The sequence below is a fragment of the Lytechinus pictus genome, chromosome 3 (genome assembly GCF_037042905.1).
Source record: "Lytechinus pictus isolate F3 Inbred chromosome 3, Lp3.0, whole genome shotgun sequence".
NCBI classification, from domain to species: Eukaryota; Metazoa; Echinodermata; class Echinoidea; order Temnopleuroida; family Toxopneustidae; genus Lytechinus; species Lytechinus pictus.
The window spans coordinates 25,884,361-25,897,536 of record NC_087247.1 but is presented as its reverse complement, the minus strand read 5'-3'; the positions used below and the strand labels follow the sequence as shown (position 1 = coordinate 25,897,536).

At 37.6% G+C, this 13,176-nt stretch overlaps 1 protein-coding gene across 4 annotated transcripts in view; it reads left to right on the top strand.

Moving 5' to 3' along the window:
• LOC129257545 (NACHT domain- and WD repeat-containing protein 1-like) overlaps nucleotides 1-13,176 on the top strand; it is a 32,214-nt gene that overhangs the window by 4,684 nt on the left and 14,354 nt on the right. For all 4 annotated transcript variants that reach the window (XM_064096705.1, XM_054895898.2, XM_064096706.1 and 1 more), the window contains 8 exons: nucleotides 155-357; nucleotides 1,162-1,462; nucleotides 2,061-2,178; nucleotides 2,770-3,501; nucleotides 8,698-8,924; nucleotides 9,607-9,805; nucleotides 11,820-12,023; nucleotides 12,707-12,818. In XM_064096705.1, the coding sequence (XP_063952775.1) occupies nucleotides 155-357; nucleotides 1,162-1,462; nucleotides 2,061-2,178; nucleotides 2,770-3,501; nucleotides 8,698-8,924; nucleotides 9,607-9,805; nucleotides 11,820-12,023; nucleotides 12,707-12,818 (2,096 nt within the window). The remainder of the gene's footprint in view (nucleotides 1-154; nucleotides 358-1,161; nucleotides 1,463-2,060; nucleotides 2,179-2,769; nucleotides 3,502-8,697; nucleotides 8,925-9,606; nucleotides 9,806-11,819; nucleotides 12,024-12,706; nucleotides 12,819-13,176) is intronic.

Here is a 13,176-nt window from a genome sequence, read left to right as displayed (position 1 = left end):
ATGCACATTTATTAGCATAAATGAGGTGACTATAATATCTTGTCTGAAATGGGATTGAAGACAGATATGAGTTTAATAATTTGAGATATTTATATATAGCTCAGACTTTGGTATATAAACTTTATTCCTCTTTTTTAATTTCTTAAAAACCAAGATGCTGAAGCGGAGAGGAATGTGTTGTTGAATGAAGTATACCCGACTGTTTGGTGGTGGTGTAAGAACAATGATCTTGACTTCCAGCTGGTTGATATGCGATGGGGTGTCCGAGATGAAGCATCTACTGATCACACTACCTCCCAGATCTGTCTCAGGGAGATACAGAAATGTCAGAATGTCTCGATGGGGCCAAACTTTCTGGTGAGACCTTTACTTTACTATGTCATGTTGTGTTCTGTCTCTTATAAAGCTGGATTTTCAAGGTTTTATTTTTCAATAAGTAATAATAATATACAACATATATATATATATCGCTTAATACAATATTTCTAAGGAATACATACTATTACCCCCGCTTAAGCATGGCTTCCCCAATCAGGCGCATCGAGCATTCAGGGAATTCCTTCCAACTTGGTACCCATTTACTACACCTGGGTGGAGAGTGGCAAATGTAGATAAATGCCTTGCCAATGAACATGAATGCTGCAATGGGATTTAAACCCATACTTATCCACTTAGCCACAACAACTCTGCACCTCTTTTCGCAAATATTGCTCATCTAGCTTTGTCAATATTTCCACTTTCATGTACATGTCCATGCTGTATTAAAACAAAAATATTTCTGTTATTATAGTTTTTAAAATCCTTTTTTGAGGGGGGACTATAATGGCCCTTCTCACTGGAAGGCCTTCAATCTAACAGATTGATGAAGGGCACAATTTTACTGCATTCTACCTCTTATCTCAAAAATTTCATGAACAAGAGTCCACCTTAAAGTCTTCATAACCGGATTATAATTTTTTAATGTAATAGAACTAAATCACAAGATGTATGAATTAAGAAAAAATTTACTTCAAATTTTCCCCATCGTTGTATTATTGCAATCCAAATATACATATAAAAGTCACATTTTGATATCCTTTTGTATTGAAATCAACCTCCTTTTATGCCATGAATTCATTTTATTGATTTTTTCATTGTAATACACGTCTCTTGTACTTGTAGTTCATCCTTGGTCAGCGTTATGGCTATCGTCCCATACCAGCCACTATACCTGCTAGCATGTATGGTATTCTCAGTGAACATGTCACCAATGGGGATCACATCAATCTTCTCTCATCGTGGTATCTACGGGATGATAACACAGTTCCTCCCGTCTATGTTCTTCAACCGATCATGGAGCAGGTCAGGAAGCAGTGGTCAACCATCTCCGATCAGCTCGTCAGTATACTCAGGAGAGCAGCTTCCGATGCCGGGAAGGCTGGACAGATCACTGAGGCTGAGAAGCAAACATTTTTTATGTCAGGTAAAGTAAAACTTTAAAGGACAAGTCCACCCCAACTAACAGTTGATTGGAATAAAAAGAGAAAAATCCAACAAGCATAACACTGAAAATTTCATCAAAATGAGATTTAAAGTAAAAAAGTTATGATATTTTGAAGTTTCGCTTAATTTCACAAAACAGATATATGCACATGTTTTACATTTTATATTTTACATCAGAGTTTGATGAAATTTTCAGCTTTATGCTTGTTTGATTTTTCTCTATTCAAATCAGCATTTTTCTGGGGTGGACTTGACCTTTAAGAGCAAAGTTGCATTCAGATGAAAAGGCATAACATGTAGCATCAAATTGCTTGGCATTTCTCTTTTTTATGCATGGAAATTGGATGCTAAATCACTGAGTGTTTTAAGGAATGCATGGTGTGGTGTAATAGTTTCTTAAAAATGCTCTATATTATTAGGGCTGTTGGTAGTAGAGCACATAACTACCAAGTGAGCAATCCTGATACGTGCACACCCTAGCTTGATGATGGCAATGTTCGACTTTGGACAATCACATGTACCAACTATACAGTGTAAATTGATTGCAAAGCATAACACAATTCCCCTTTCATTTGCAGTGACTGAACAAGAAGTGAGAGAGGCACTTGATTCCAAGAATCCTGATGATCACTGTGTAGGGGTATTGAGAACAATCACAGATCTGGAGGAGCATCTTGGAAAAACAAATACCAGCAAGTAAGTAGGAGAAGCATTGCTTGGGGAGTGGTTCTGACTCTCGCCTTGTAATCAGAGGGTCATGTGTTCACATCCCACCGCAGCCTAGCATCCTAGCATCCATACTTTGCCACTATTCACCCAGGTATTAAATGGGTACCTGGTAGAATGCGAAAGCCTGTATGCAATATGTCTAGCAATTGTGTTTGGAAACTTTTGTTAGAATGTTCCCCAGGGAGGAAAGAAAGTGCATAAAATGTGTGTAGGCAAGCCAACACCAGATGACCTGGGTAATGATATATCTTCAAAGCACTAAGAGACTTTGTGTCAGTGTATGAAGTGCATTATAAAAGTGGAATATTACATTTATGATTATTATGTTTCTGTTGTATTTTATTTTATACCTGTATATCATGCTCTGACAATTCATATTATGTGGGTATTGTGTAGAAAAAGTCAGTCTAATTTGAATAGAACATGAAACAGCAAAAGCTATTATAACAGCAGTTCTATAAGAACATTTTATATTAGGTTTTATATTTAACATATTGTTAACCCTCACAGGATATTAGATGTTGCTAGTTCTGATTGTTGGATATTTTTCATTTTCAGGTTCTGTGATTTAGATAGTGAGAACAGGGTGCAGGGGGATGCTAAGGAACTTCTAGGAGATCTCAAAGACCAATATGCAACAAAACGCTTGAATGAGCAGAACATTCACCAGTTCAATGTGAAGTGGTCTCCCAAGGGTGTTGACCCCTCTCGTTCAGATCATAGAACCTACCTTGATCAGTTCTCTAATGCTGTAACAAACAATACCATCAACCTCATCAAGAATGCCAAGACAAAGTACACCCACTACGAACTAAGTAAAGATGAACTTTTCATAGAAGTCTGTAACCATGCTGAATTCTGCCGTTCCAAGTGCATCAACTTTCACGGCTGTGAGGACATCATCCATGCCATCTTCGAGAAAATCAAAGATGAGAAGTTCAGGAAGCCCATTGCGATCCACGGTCCATCCGGAAGCGGGAAGACATCCATCATGGCTATGGTACAGGAGAATGCTCAGAAGCATCTTGGACATCCTTGTGTGGTGGTGTCCAGGTTTCTTGGTACTACCTCTCAAAGCTCAACAATCATCAATGTCATCCTGTCCATAGCAAAGCAGATATGCGCTGCTTATCAAATCTATGACAGCAGCGAACTTATTGAGAGGAGGCCAAAGGAACTTTTCCCATATTTTCATTCGCTTTTGGAGAAAGTCTCCTCTACCTGTGACAGGCACCTGATCATCATGCTTGATTCTCTAGATCAGCTTGAAAGTGCCCATAGCGCTCATAGGTAAACAATTTTTTCTCGAATGTACTTGTGATCACACAATCATTTGTTTTTTTTCTTCCTATGAATACATAAGCTATTCTGCCGTACTTTGGCAAAAGGAAGCAAGTTACAAAAGTATGATTTGTTGTAAATGAGCAATGTTTGTTCGTCATTTACATATAGTCCGGGTTATAATTGAGCAAGGTGCCACACGGAAAAGGAGAAATTTTCATACAGTGCTTCTAGACCAGTTTTTTACGCTGAATATGAATATATGAGGTAACCAGGCTGTATCCTGAAAATTAACCCGTGAGGGCGCTTTTTTCAAAATGGCCGCCAAATTTTCAGAACATTTGAATTTTCGTACATAGATTTTGACATACACATTCCATTGCCACAAAATTAGTGTCATTTGAAAGACAAATAAATTCCCTACAATTTGGTACTATTTATGGGTGATAAGTAGGTCATTTGGCTGAGATTTTTAGTAGAAAACTGCATTTTTTGTCATTTTTTCCCAAAAATTGTAAATTTTGCAAATACATGATTTTACATAATTCTAAGAAAAATGAATCAATCACCTTGAAATGTTCCAGAAAACTTTATTGATATACTATTATCATGTGGATGAAATTCCAACTCTGTATCAGTCTTTTTATCAAATTTATAAGGCATCAAACTTGAATACTTCAATTTCAGAAATGTCGCTTTTTGTATGCATTTCCATAGACTAATACGTATAACATGTACATGTATGATATGTATAATGTATAGTTTAATAAAATTTGAATGCAATTATCTCCGCTTTTTAACCACTTGGAGAGTTAAGAGTATAGGCTTTTTTCTATAGCTACATAAAACAAAATGTTGGCACAAATGAGGCCTAACACTATCATGGGGTGGGGGTGTCAAAGCCCCCCCCCCCCCACCCCCTTTGGCTATATCATATTGTTGTATATTGCCCCTTTATTGGAAAATCACTATTTTTTTAAGCACCCATTTAGGCAAAAGGCATTTATGCTATACAGTACAGCCACTTTAATTACTTTATAACCACTTGGAGAGGAAAAGAGTAAGCTTTGTCATGTTTGTTCTACCAGCTACATAAAAAGAAGTGGCACGTACATCGAAGCCAACCCCTCTCGGGGGGGGGGGGGGCGCTGGGGAAATCACCCCTCCCCCTTTTGCTTATTGCCAATTTATTTGGAAATTCACCATTTTGGACCCAACATTGAGGCAAAAGAGTGTTTGTGCTTTATAGTATTTTATTGATTTGAGAGAGTAGAGTTCGTTCTACCAGCTATATGAATAAGCGCTAGCACATCGAACCCTAGCCCTCTCAGGGGCTGTCTAAGTCATCCCCTCCTCTATATCATGTATATTGCCTATTTATTGGATATTTCACCATTTTGGATCACCCATTGTGGTATAAGGGCGTTTCTATATCATACAGCCAATTTTATTTTCTTGCAGTTACTTGGAGAGAAAAGCGTAGGCTTTGCTCTATCAGCTACATATTATTAAGAAACGCTGGCACATCGAAACCTATCCCTCTCAGGGGCTGTCTAAGTCGACCCCTCCCCCTCTATTATCATGTATATTGCCTATTTACTGGAAATTACACCATTTTGAATCACCCATTGAGGCAAAAGTGCGTTTGTACTATATAGTACAGCCAATTTCATTGCCTTGCAATGACTTGGAGAAGAAAGAGTAGGCTTTGCTCTATCAGCTGCATATAAACAAGTGCTGGCAAAGAAAAGTCTACCCCCTCCGGGATGCTGTTGAAATCACCCCATCCCTTTTGCATTATAGCATATTTATTGAAAAATTCACCATTTTGAAGCCCCCATTTAGGCAAAAAGGCGTTTCTGATATATAGTTCTGCCATTTTAACATGCCTTGAAATCATTTAGGGAGGAAAGAATAGGTTTTTCTTTATCAGCCACATATAAAGAAGTGCTGGCAAAGCCTACCCCCTCCGGGAGGCTGTTGAATCACCCCATCCCTTTTGCATTATTGCCTATTTATTGGAAAATTCACCATTTTGGAGCCCCCATTTAGGCAGAAAGTAATTTCTGATTATGTTTCTGCCTTTTTTCACCCTTGAAAACACTTGGAGAGAAAAAGATTAGGCTTTGCTTTAACAGCTACATATAAAGACATGCTCGCAAATAATAGTCTATCCCCATCAGAGGGCTGTTGAAATCACCCCATCCCTTTTTCATTATTGCTTATTTATTGGAAAATTTACCATTTTGGAGCCCCCATTGAGGCAAAAAGGCGGTTCTGATATATAGTTCTGCCACTATAACCGCCTTGAAACTACTTGGAGAGGAAAGAGTAGGCTTTCCTCTCACAGCTACATATAAAGAAGTGGCTCTACTATATACCAGAAACACTTTTTTGCCTCAATGGGGGCTCCAAAATGGCGAGTTTTCCAATGAATTGGCAAAAATCTTAAAAAGGTGGGGTAACATCTATAGTCCCCTGAAGTGGGTCAGGCAGCAATTCGTTATATATAGCTGAAAGAGGGGAACCTACTCTTTCCTCTCCAAGTGGTTTCAAGAAAATGAAATAGGGTGTTTTATATATACAGCAGAAGTGCATATCGCCTCAATGGGGGCTCAAAAATTGTGAATTTTCAAATAATTAGGCAATAATGCAAGAGGGGTGGGGTGATTTGACAGCCACCCAGATGGGTAAGATTCAATGTGCCAGCACTTCTTTATACAGCAAAACATATTCTTTCCTCCTTAATTGGTTTCAAGGCAGTAAAAGTGGCAGAACTATATATCAGAGATGCCTTTTTACCTCAATGGGGGCTCAAAAATTGTGAATTTCCAATAAATAGGCAATAACGCAAAGGGTGAGGGGGGTGATTTCGACAGCCCCCAGAAGGGGGTAGACTTTTATTTGCCAGCACAAAATTATGTAGCTGATAGAGCAAAGCCTATTCTTTCCTCTCTAAGTGGTTTCAAGGCAATAAAAGTGGCAGAATTATATATCAGAGACGCCTTTTTGCTTCAATGGGGGCTCCAAAATGGCGACATTTCAACAAATAGCCAAATACCGAATATTAGTGGGTAACTTCTACAGCCGCCAGAAGGAGATAGGCTTCAATTTGCCAACACTTCTTTATATGTAGCTAATAGAGCAAAGCCTACTCTTTCCTCTCTAAGTGGGTTCAAGGCAATAAAGTGGCAGAATTATATATCAGAGACGCCTTTTTGCTTCAATGGGGGCTCCAAAATGGCGACATTTCAACAAATAGTCAATTACCGAAAATTGGTGGGGTAAATTCTACAGCCCCCTGAACATTCCGAAGGGGATATAGGCTTTGATTTGCCAACACTTCTTGATATGTAGCTGATAGAGCAAAGCCTACTCTTCTCTAAGTCATTGCAAGAAAAGAAAATTGGCTGTACTATAGTAGAAACGCGCTTTTGCCTCAATGGGTGATCCAAAATGGTGAAAATATCCAATACATCGGCAATATACATGATATAGGGGGGGGGTGACTTAGACAGCCCCTGAGAGGGCTAGGTTTCGATGTGCCAGCGCTTATTTATATGTAGCTGGTAGAACAAACTCTACTCTTTTCTCTCTAAGTGGTTTCAAATCAATAAAATGGGGTGTATAACAAAGCACAAACGCTTTTTGGCCTCAATGTTGGGTCCAAAATTGTGAATTTTCGAATAAATTGGCAATATTAAGCAAAAGCCCTCCCCACCCCCCCCCCCCCGAGAGGGGTAGGCTTTGATGTGCCACTTCTTTGAATGTAGCTGGTAGAACAAAGCCTACTCTTTCCTCTCCAGGTGGTTTCAAAGCAATCAAAGTGGCTGTACTGTATAGTAGAAATGCCTGTTTTTGCTTCAATGGGTGCTCCAAAAAACAGTGATTTTTCCAACAAAGGGGCAATATACAACAACATGATATAGCCAAGGGCAAGGGGGGGGGGTGTCTTCAACACCCCTAACCCGTGAGAGGGTCAGGCCTTGATGTGCCAACATTTTTTTTATGTAGCTGATAGAGAAAAGCCTACTCTTAACTCTCCAAGTGGTTAAAAAGCGGAGATAATTGCATTTAAATTTTATCAAACTATACATATTATACATGTACATGTTATACGTATTAGTCTATGGAAATGCATACAAAAAGCGAAATTTCTGAAATTGAAGTATTCAAGTTTGATACCTTATAAATTTGCTAAGAAGAATGATACAGAGTTGGAATTTCATCCACATGATAATAGTATATCAATAAAGTTTTCTGGAACATTTCAAGGTAATTGATTCATTTTTTTTAGAATTATATAAAATCATGTATTTGCAAAATTTACAATTTTTGGGAAAAATGACGAAAAATGCAGTTTTCTACTAAAAATCTCAGCCAAATAACCTACTTATCACCTATAAATAGTACCGAATTGTAGGGAATTTATTTGTCTTTCATATGACACTAATTTTGTGGCAATGGAATGTGTATGTCAAAATCTATGTACGAAAATTCAAATGTTCTGAAAATTTGGCGGCCATTTTGAAAAAAGCGCCCTCACGGGTTAATTTTCAGGATACAGCCTGGTTACCTCATATATTCATATTCAGCGTAAAAAACTGGTCTAGAAGCACTGTATGAAAATTTCTCCTTTTCCGTGTGGCACCTTGCTCAATTATAACCCGGACTAATAAGCGTCAATGCATTTGACAGCATATTTTCTTCAATATCTTTCCATAGAACGATTATTTGATGTGTCACTTGCTTCCTTTTGCCAAAGTTGGGCAGTATTGCCATCATCTTTTTTTTTGAAACATTTTATTTTGCTTCTATAATCACTTGAGCAAGATTTTAAAAATGATGAAATTGTGTGGTGATAGTAGGTATATTCCCTTTCACGTCAATTATTTCACTTTGTAATATTATCTAGTAATGATTAGTTATTAGATGTTTGCATGTAATACACAGCTTTGCTTCTTGATATAATGTTCTTTTACATATTATTTCATATACCTTATGCTTATCTTAAAGAAATACAAACTCTTCAGCTTCTAGCATCAGTCAATTAATGCAGTTGCTGTGAAACCCATGCATTTGCCACCAATTCATGCATTGAAAAATACACTATTTGTATGCTAAGGCCAAATATATTTCTTGTTGATATTATTCATGCAATTATATTTTGTTGTAATAATCACCTTTTTTTTCTATACAACTCAGATGTCTATGGCTACCAAGAAACCTTCCTCCAAAAGTCAGTGTAGTGGTGTCTACTCTTCCTGACATGTATGGCATTCTTCCCAAGCTGAGACAGCTCCTGGGTAATGAAGAATGTTTCTTGTCTGTGGAAGCCCTCTCAGAAGGAACTGGAGATGAGATCATGCACACATGGATGCAGGGTATTGGGAGAGCAGTGACGGAAGAACAGAAAAATATCCTCAAGAAAGGTGGAGTTTCTTTTGCAGCTTCTCTCTTTGCTGTCTCTATCTTGTCAGATCTTGGTATTTTGCATGATCAATGAGATTGATATTTTGAGCTAGCATGTGTATAATTTCCAGATTATTTGAAATTTCACTGAATCAAATAAAAGGTCCAGGAAAGCATTGAAAACCCAAAGGCCAGATCTAGATTGCATCAGTTAGATAGTTGTTATTGTCAAGAGAGATGCGATGCCACATAGTTATATTAAGAGTTCAAGAAGCATGGAAGGCCAATGGTCAGGTAGGTTAATAGATTGCAACAGATATATAGTTAATTTAAAATTGGTTTATGTTAGCAGATGAGGCAGAAGCAGTGACAAACAATGAAAGCCACAACCTTTCTGACATGAAAGTAGCATACCCATCTACCTATCTGGACTTGAATGTGACAATCAAAATGTATTACCTATATTTAATCATTGACAAATGTTTTTTTTTAATCATTCCATCTCTTGGAATGAAGTGTTTATGATATAAAATCCTGGAACACTGTTATGGTGTAGTGGATAAGTCTGTAAGTTTGAGGGTTCAACTGATACCAAGACACTAGTATTGTTCTTCGGCAAGATATTCATATTCATATTTTACAAGATTGGAATTACTTATTTACTCATCTATTATCAACACATCTTTGCACTTCTCTGTCTAGCATTCCTGAAATGTCCCCAGCCTCTCTTCTTGAAGCTCCTGTTTGAAGAGGCACGTCGATGGGAGTCTTATACTAAGGTCAAGGAAGAGGACTTGGCTGTCACTGTCAGGGAAGCTATCTGGAAACTCTTTGAGAGACTTGAGAGGCAGTTTGGCTATAAGCTGGTGTCCCATGCACTTGGTTACATTACTGCTGCAAGGTCAGTATTTAGGAAAAGCATTCACATGTTTTTTTTTTCATCTTTCTGATTTTTCTAGTTCTCAAATTGATGCATTGCCATACTAGTGTACCTTTTTTATTTCATTAGCTGACATTGAATTGTAAATTATCATAGTAGATGCCATATAATATGGCAGTCATCTGATTTTTCTTTAAGGAATTAGCAGTTTTAAGATTAAGCATTGTCTGAAGTGATATATGAACAAGTTGCATTTTATTCTCGTTATCTTCATGCATATGAACACATGATATACTGGTAGAATATGATGTGCTGGCTAATTTAGTTGAAAGTTATTGATGAATCTCCCATCAAGCATCAACCTTTATACAGGGACTCGATTTTAAGGCGCGCGAGAGCGATCGCGCGCTACATGCGCGCCTTAATCCATTTTTGGTAGCGCGATTAATAGCGCGCCTCGCGATAGCTGACCTGTGCGAAAATGCCTAAAGTCGCCCTCGAAATCACCCAAAATCATGCTTTCGGGGGCGACATAAAATCTGAATGTCGCCCCCGAAATTATTGCCGAGTGATAACAACTCAACGGCCCACTAGTGCCATATGCTCGAGCTCCGCTTACCATTTAAAAACCATCCAAAATCCACACTCAAAATCACGAATAAGCCTTAAAAGTAGCGAGTAGCGCAGTTTCAAATTCCGAAGTTGCGTTATTTTTTCTGTACCACGTATTTCCATACACATGGTACCAGGTATGGAAAAAAAAATCAATGCAACGGTCGGGAAAGAGTTGCATGTATAGGGGTCCATTGTGACTACCACCGTGTGCCATTTCGAATGCACATGTTCCCCTACAGATATCACAATTCTGTGATAAAATAATTCGAATTACACAGGAAATAAATCCCAGAGTCTAGTAACCTAGCATTGGTGAGTTGTCATTCGGCTTTGCTTTTCAAAACGGCTTATTAACTTCCAAAATAAGTTATCTAATTTATCAATTATAACTAAAAAATCATTTGTTTTCTTTTTCTAGGGGATGAGGTATTATATCAGACAATAAATCATCAAACAAAGCTCCATCTTTTTTACAAGGACGGCGGCAGGCTCACGCATTGGCGCTTTTACTAGCTAGCCAGTTGGAGCTCTGTCTCTCTGCCAGAGCTCTGGGGGACAATTCGCTCAGTAAAGGCCTCAATGATGGTGATTTTCTGTTTCAGACAGAGTTTACATTTCAGGAATATTATTCAAAACTGCCAATAAAGTTTGATGATTTCTTCATTGTCATGTATATTTAAGTTCTTAATGAATACATTCTCACCAAATTTAAACTCCCCCATAGAGAAATTAAATTTTCATGGAGATCTGCGTTTTCAAAGAACTTCAGGAAAAGTTAGGGTAAGTGGGCCTTTATTACATGTACATGGCTGACTAGGGTATTGTACTGGAATAAATGGAGTAGAAATTAGATATTGAATTCATTTATATCCAAGTCCAACTCACAGTCACACACACCCACACACACCCACCCATCCACACACACCCACATCCAAGATTCTAAACATGATAAATAACTTTAAAAATCATACAATATTAAACAAAAAGTAATAATTCCTTAATAAGTGAACAGGTATTCCTCAAAATACAAAAAAGTAGCATTTAAAAAGAGCCCCCGAAATTTGACAAAAAAATTAAAATGGAGCCCCCGAAAAAAAAAAAAAATTGTCAGTGACTTAACTTTTAGCCAAAGTCAAAACCTAACTAAAACAGGTTTTACAACACACAATCTAATTACAATACATTGTAAAACAATTATAAATACTTCCTTTGGTTGTTGATTGTAATTTTATAGTACATACATTTCCTCCATCCATTTTGTTAATTGGGCAAAAAGCTCCCCTTGTATGTTGAAGAAGAGCTTTTTGAAGTGCTCCTCTACCGCTCTCCTTAATAGTTCTAGGAGAGCTTTTTATTGCTCCCCTTATAATTATAAAACCGAGTCCCTGTTTATACATTGCTTTGTTTGAATATCATGTAGGAGTGGATTATCCCATGCTGAACTGGAAGACATTCTGTCTATCGATGATGAGGTGTTGGATGAGATTTACCAGTACTGGTCCCCTGTGGATCCTACCACAGTACGCATTCCATCCCTGCTATGGACACGGCTTAAATACGAGCTTGAGGAATACCTTGTTGAAAGACAAGCTGATGGAAGGGTTGTCATGGTCCTCTATCACAGGTAGGTGTCACCCCTCTCCTATATCAGAATAAAGGTTTGATGGGTAAGTCTTTGAACTTTGAACCTCAAGGTCAAGGGTCCACATTGTGTTGCTTCAAAAGCATTGTTGAGTAAATCATTATTCTACAGTTTCTGCTTTCCTTGCAGTGTTTCAATAGGTACCCAGTAGGATGACAAATTTAATTATATGACAATGAGGGTACTGTAGGTTCTAGCTTGTAACTGGAGTCCTGTCCATGGAATAGAGTACCCCTTAGGTGTAGACAAGACTGAATCCCAAAACTTGAATGCATATAGAGATGGTATACATTATTAAGTGCTATATAATATATTGAATATTAACAAAATTGTCTTAGATTGCTCAAATTAATGATAGAATGAGTTTCCTTTGCAATCTGAAGGATCTAAGACTGCTACCAGTTTAAGATTTCTTCAAAATTAAATCAAAATTATGCAATTCCATATCTTATACTATTGGCAATTTTAGGATGAACCATTCAAAATTAAACACTTATAGGGGTGTTATGGTTGTTATCAGAAAGTAAATAAAGACTTATGTTATGATTTATGTAATGACATCAGGAGAAAATATGAAAGATAACTGATGTACTGGCATAGTCTTATTTAAATTCATTTTGGAAATTACTTTTATCTTTACTCTTTTTTATTTTTGTGTGTGCTAGACAATTTAAAGAAGCAGCTGAAGCCAGGTATCTGAATGATCCTGAGATAGCAAGACAACGTTACCAGGTTTTAGCTGATTTCTTTGAGGCTAGGTGGAGTGATAAGCCAAAGGTAAGTGGATTAACTCCCAATCATCATGAAAGCTGTAAAAATGATTCATTTCTGTCTTGCTCACCATTGGTGAAGGCGAGCATAATGAATCCAATTTGCATCCGTCTCACTATTGTCCTCCTATTTTCTGTCACAAATTAAATAGTGTGCCTGGCAGACTCTCGTGTTACAAATAACTATCAGATGCTCCGATGACAACCATACTTGGTTCATAGATGCAATGTGGCATCTTCATGCATTGGTATAACAGATGCCAAGGTCCGAAGTCATTTAAGTTTAAATATGGAAGTTTCATTGGACTATCTTTTAACAAAGTAACTTGCGTCTGTGACTCTGATTGTAATCAAACTTGAGGTAT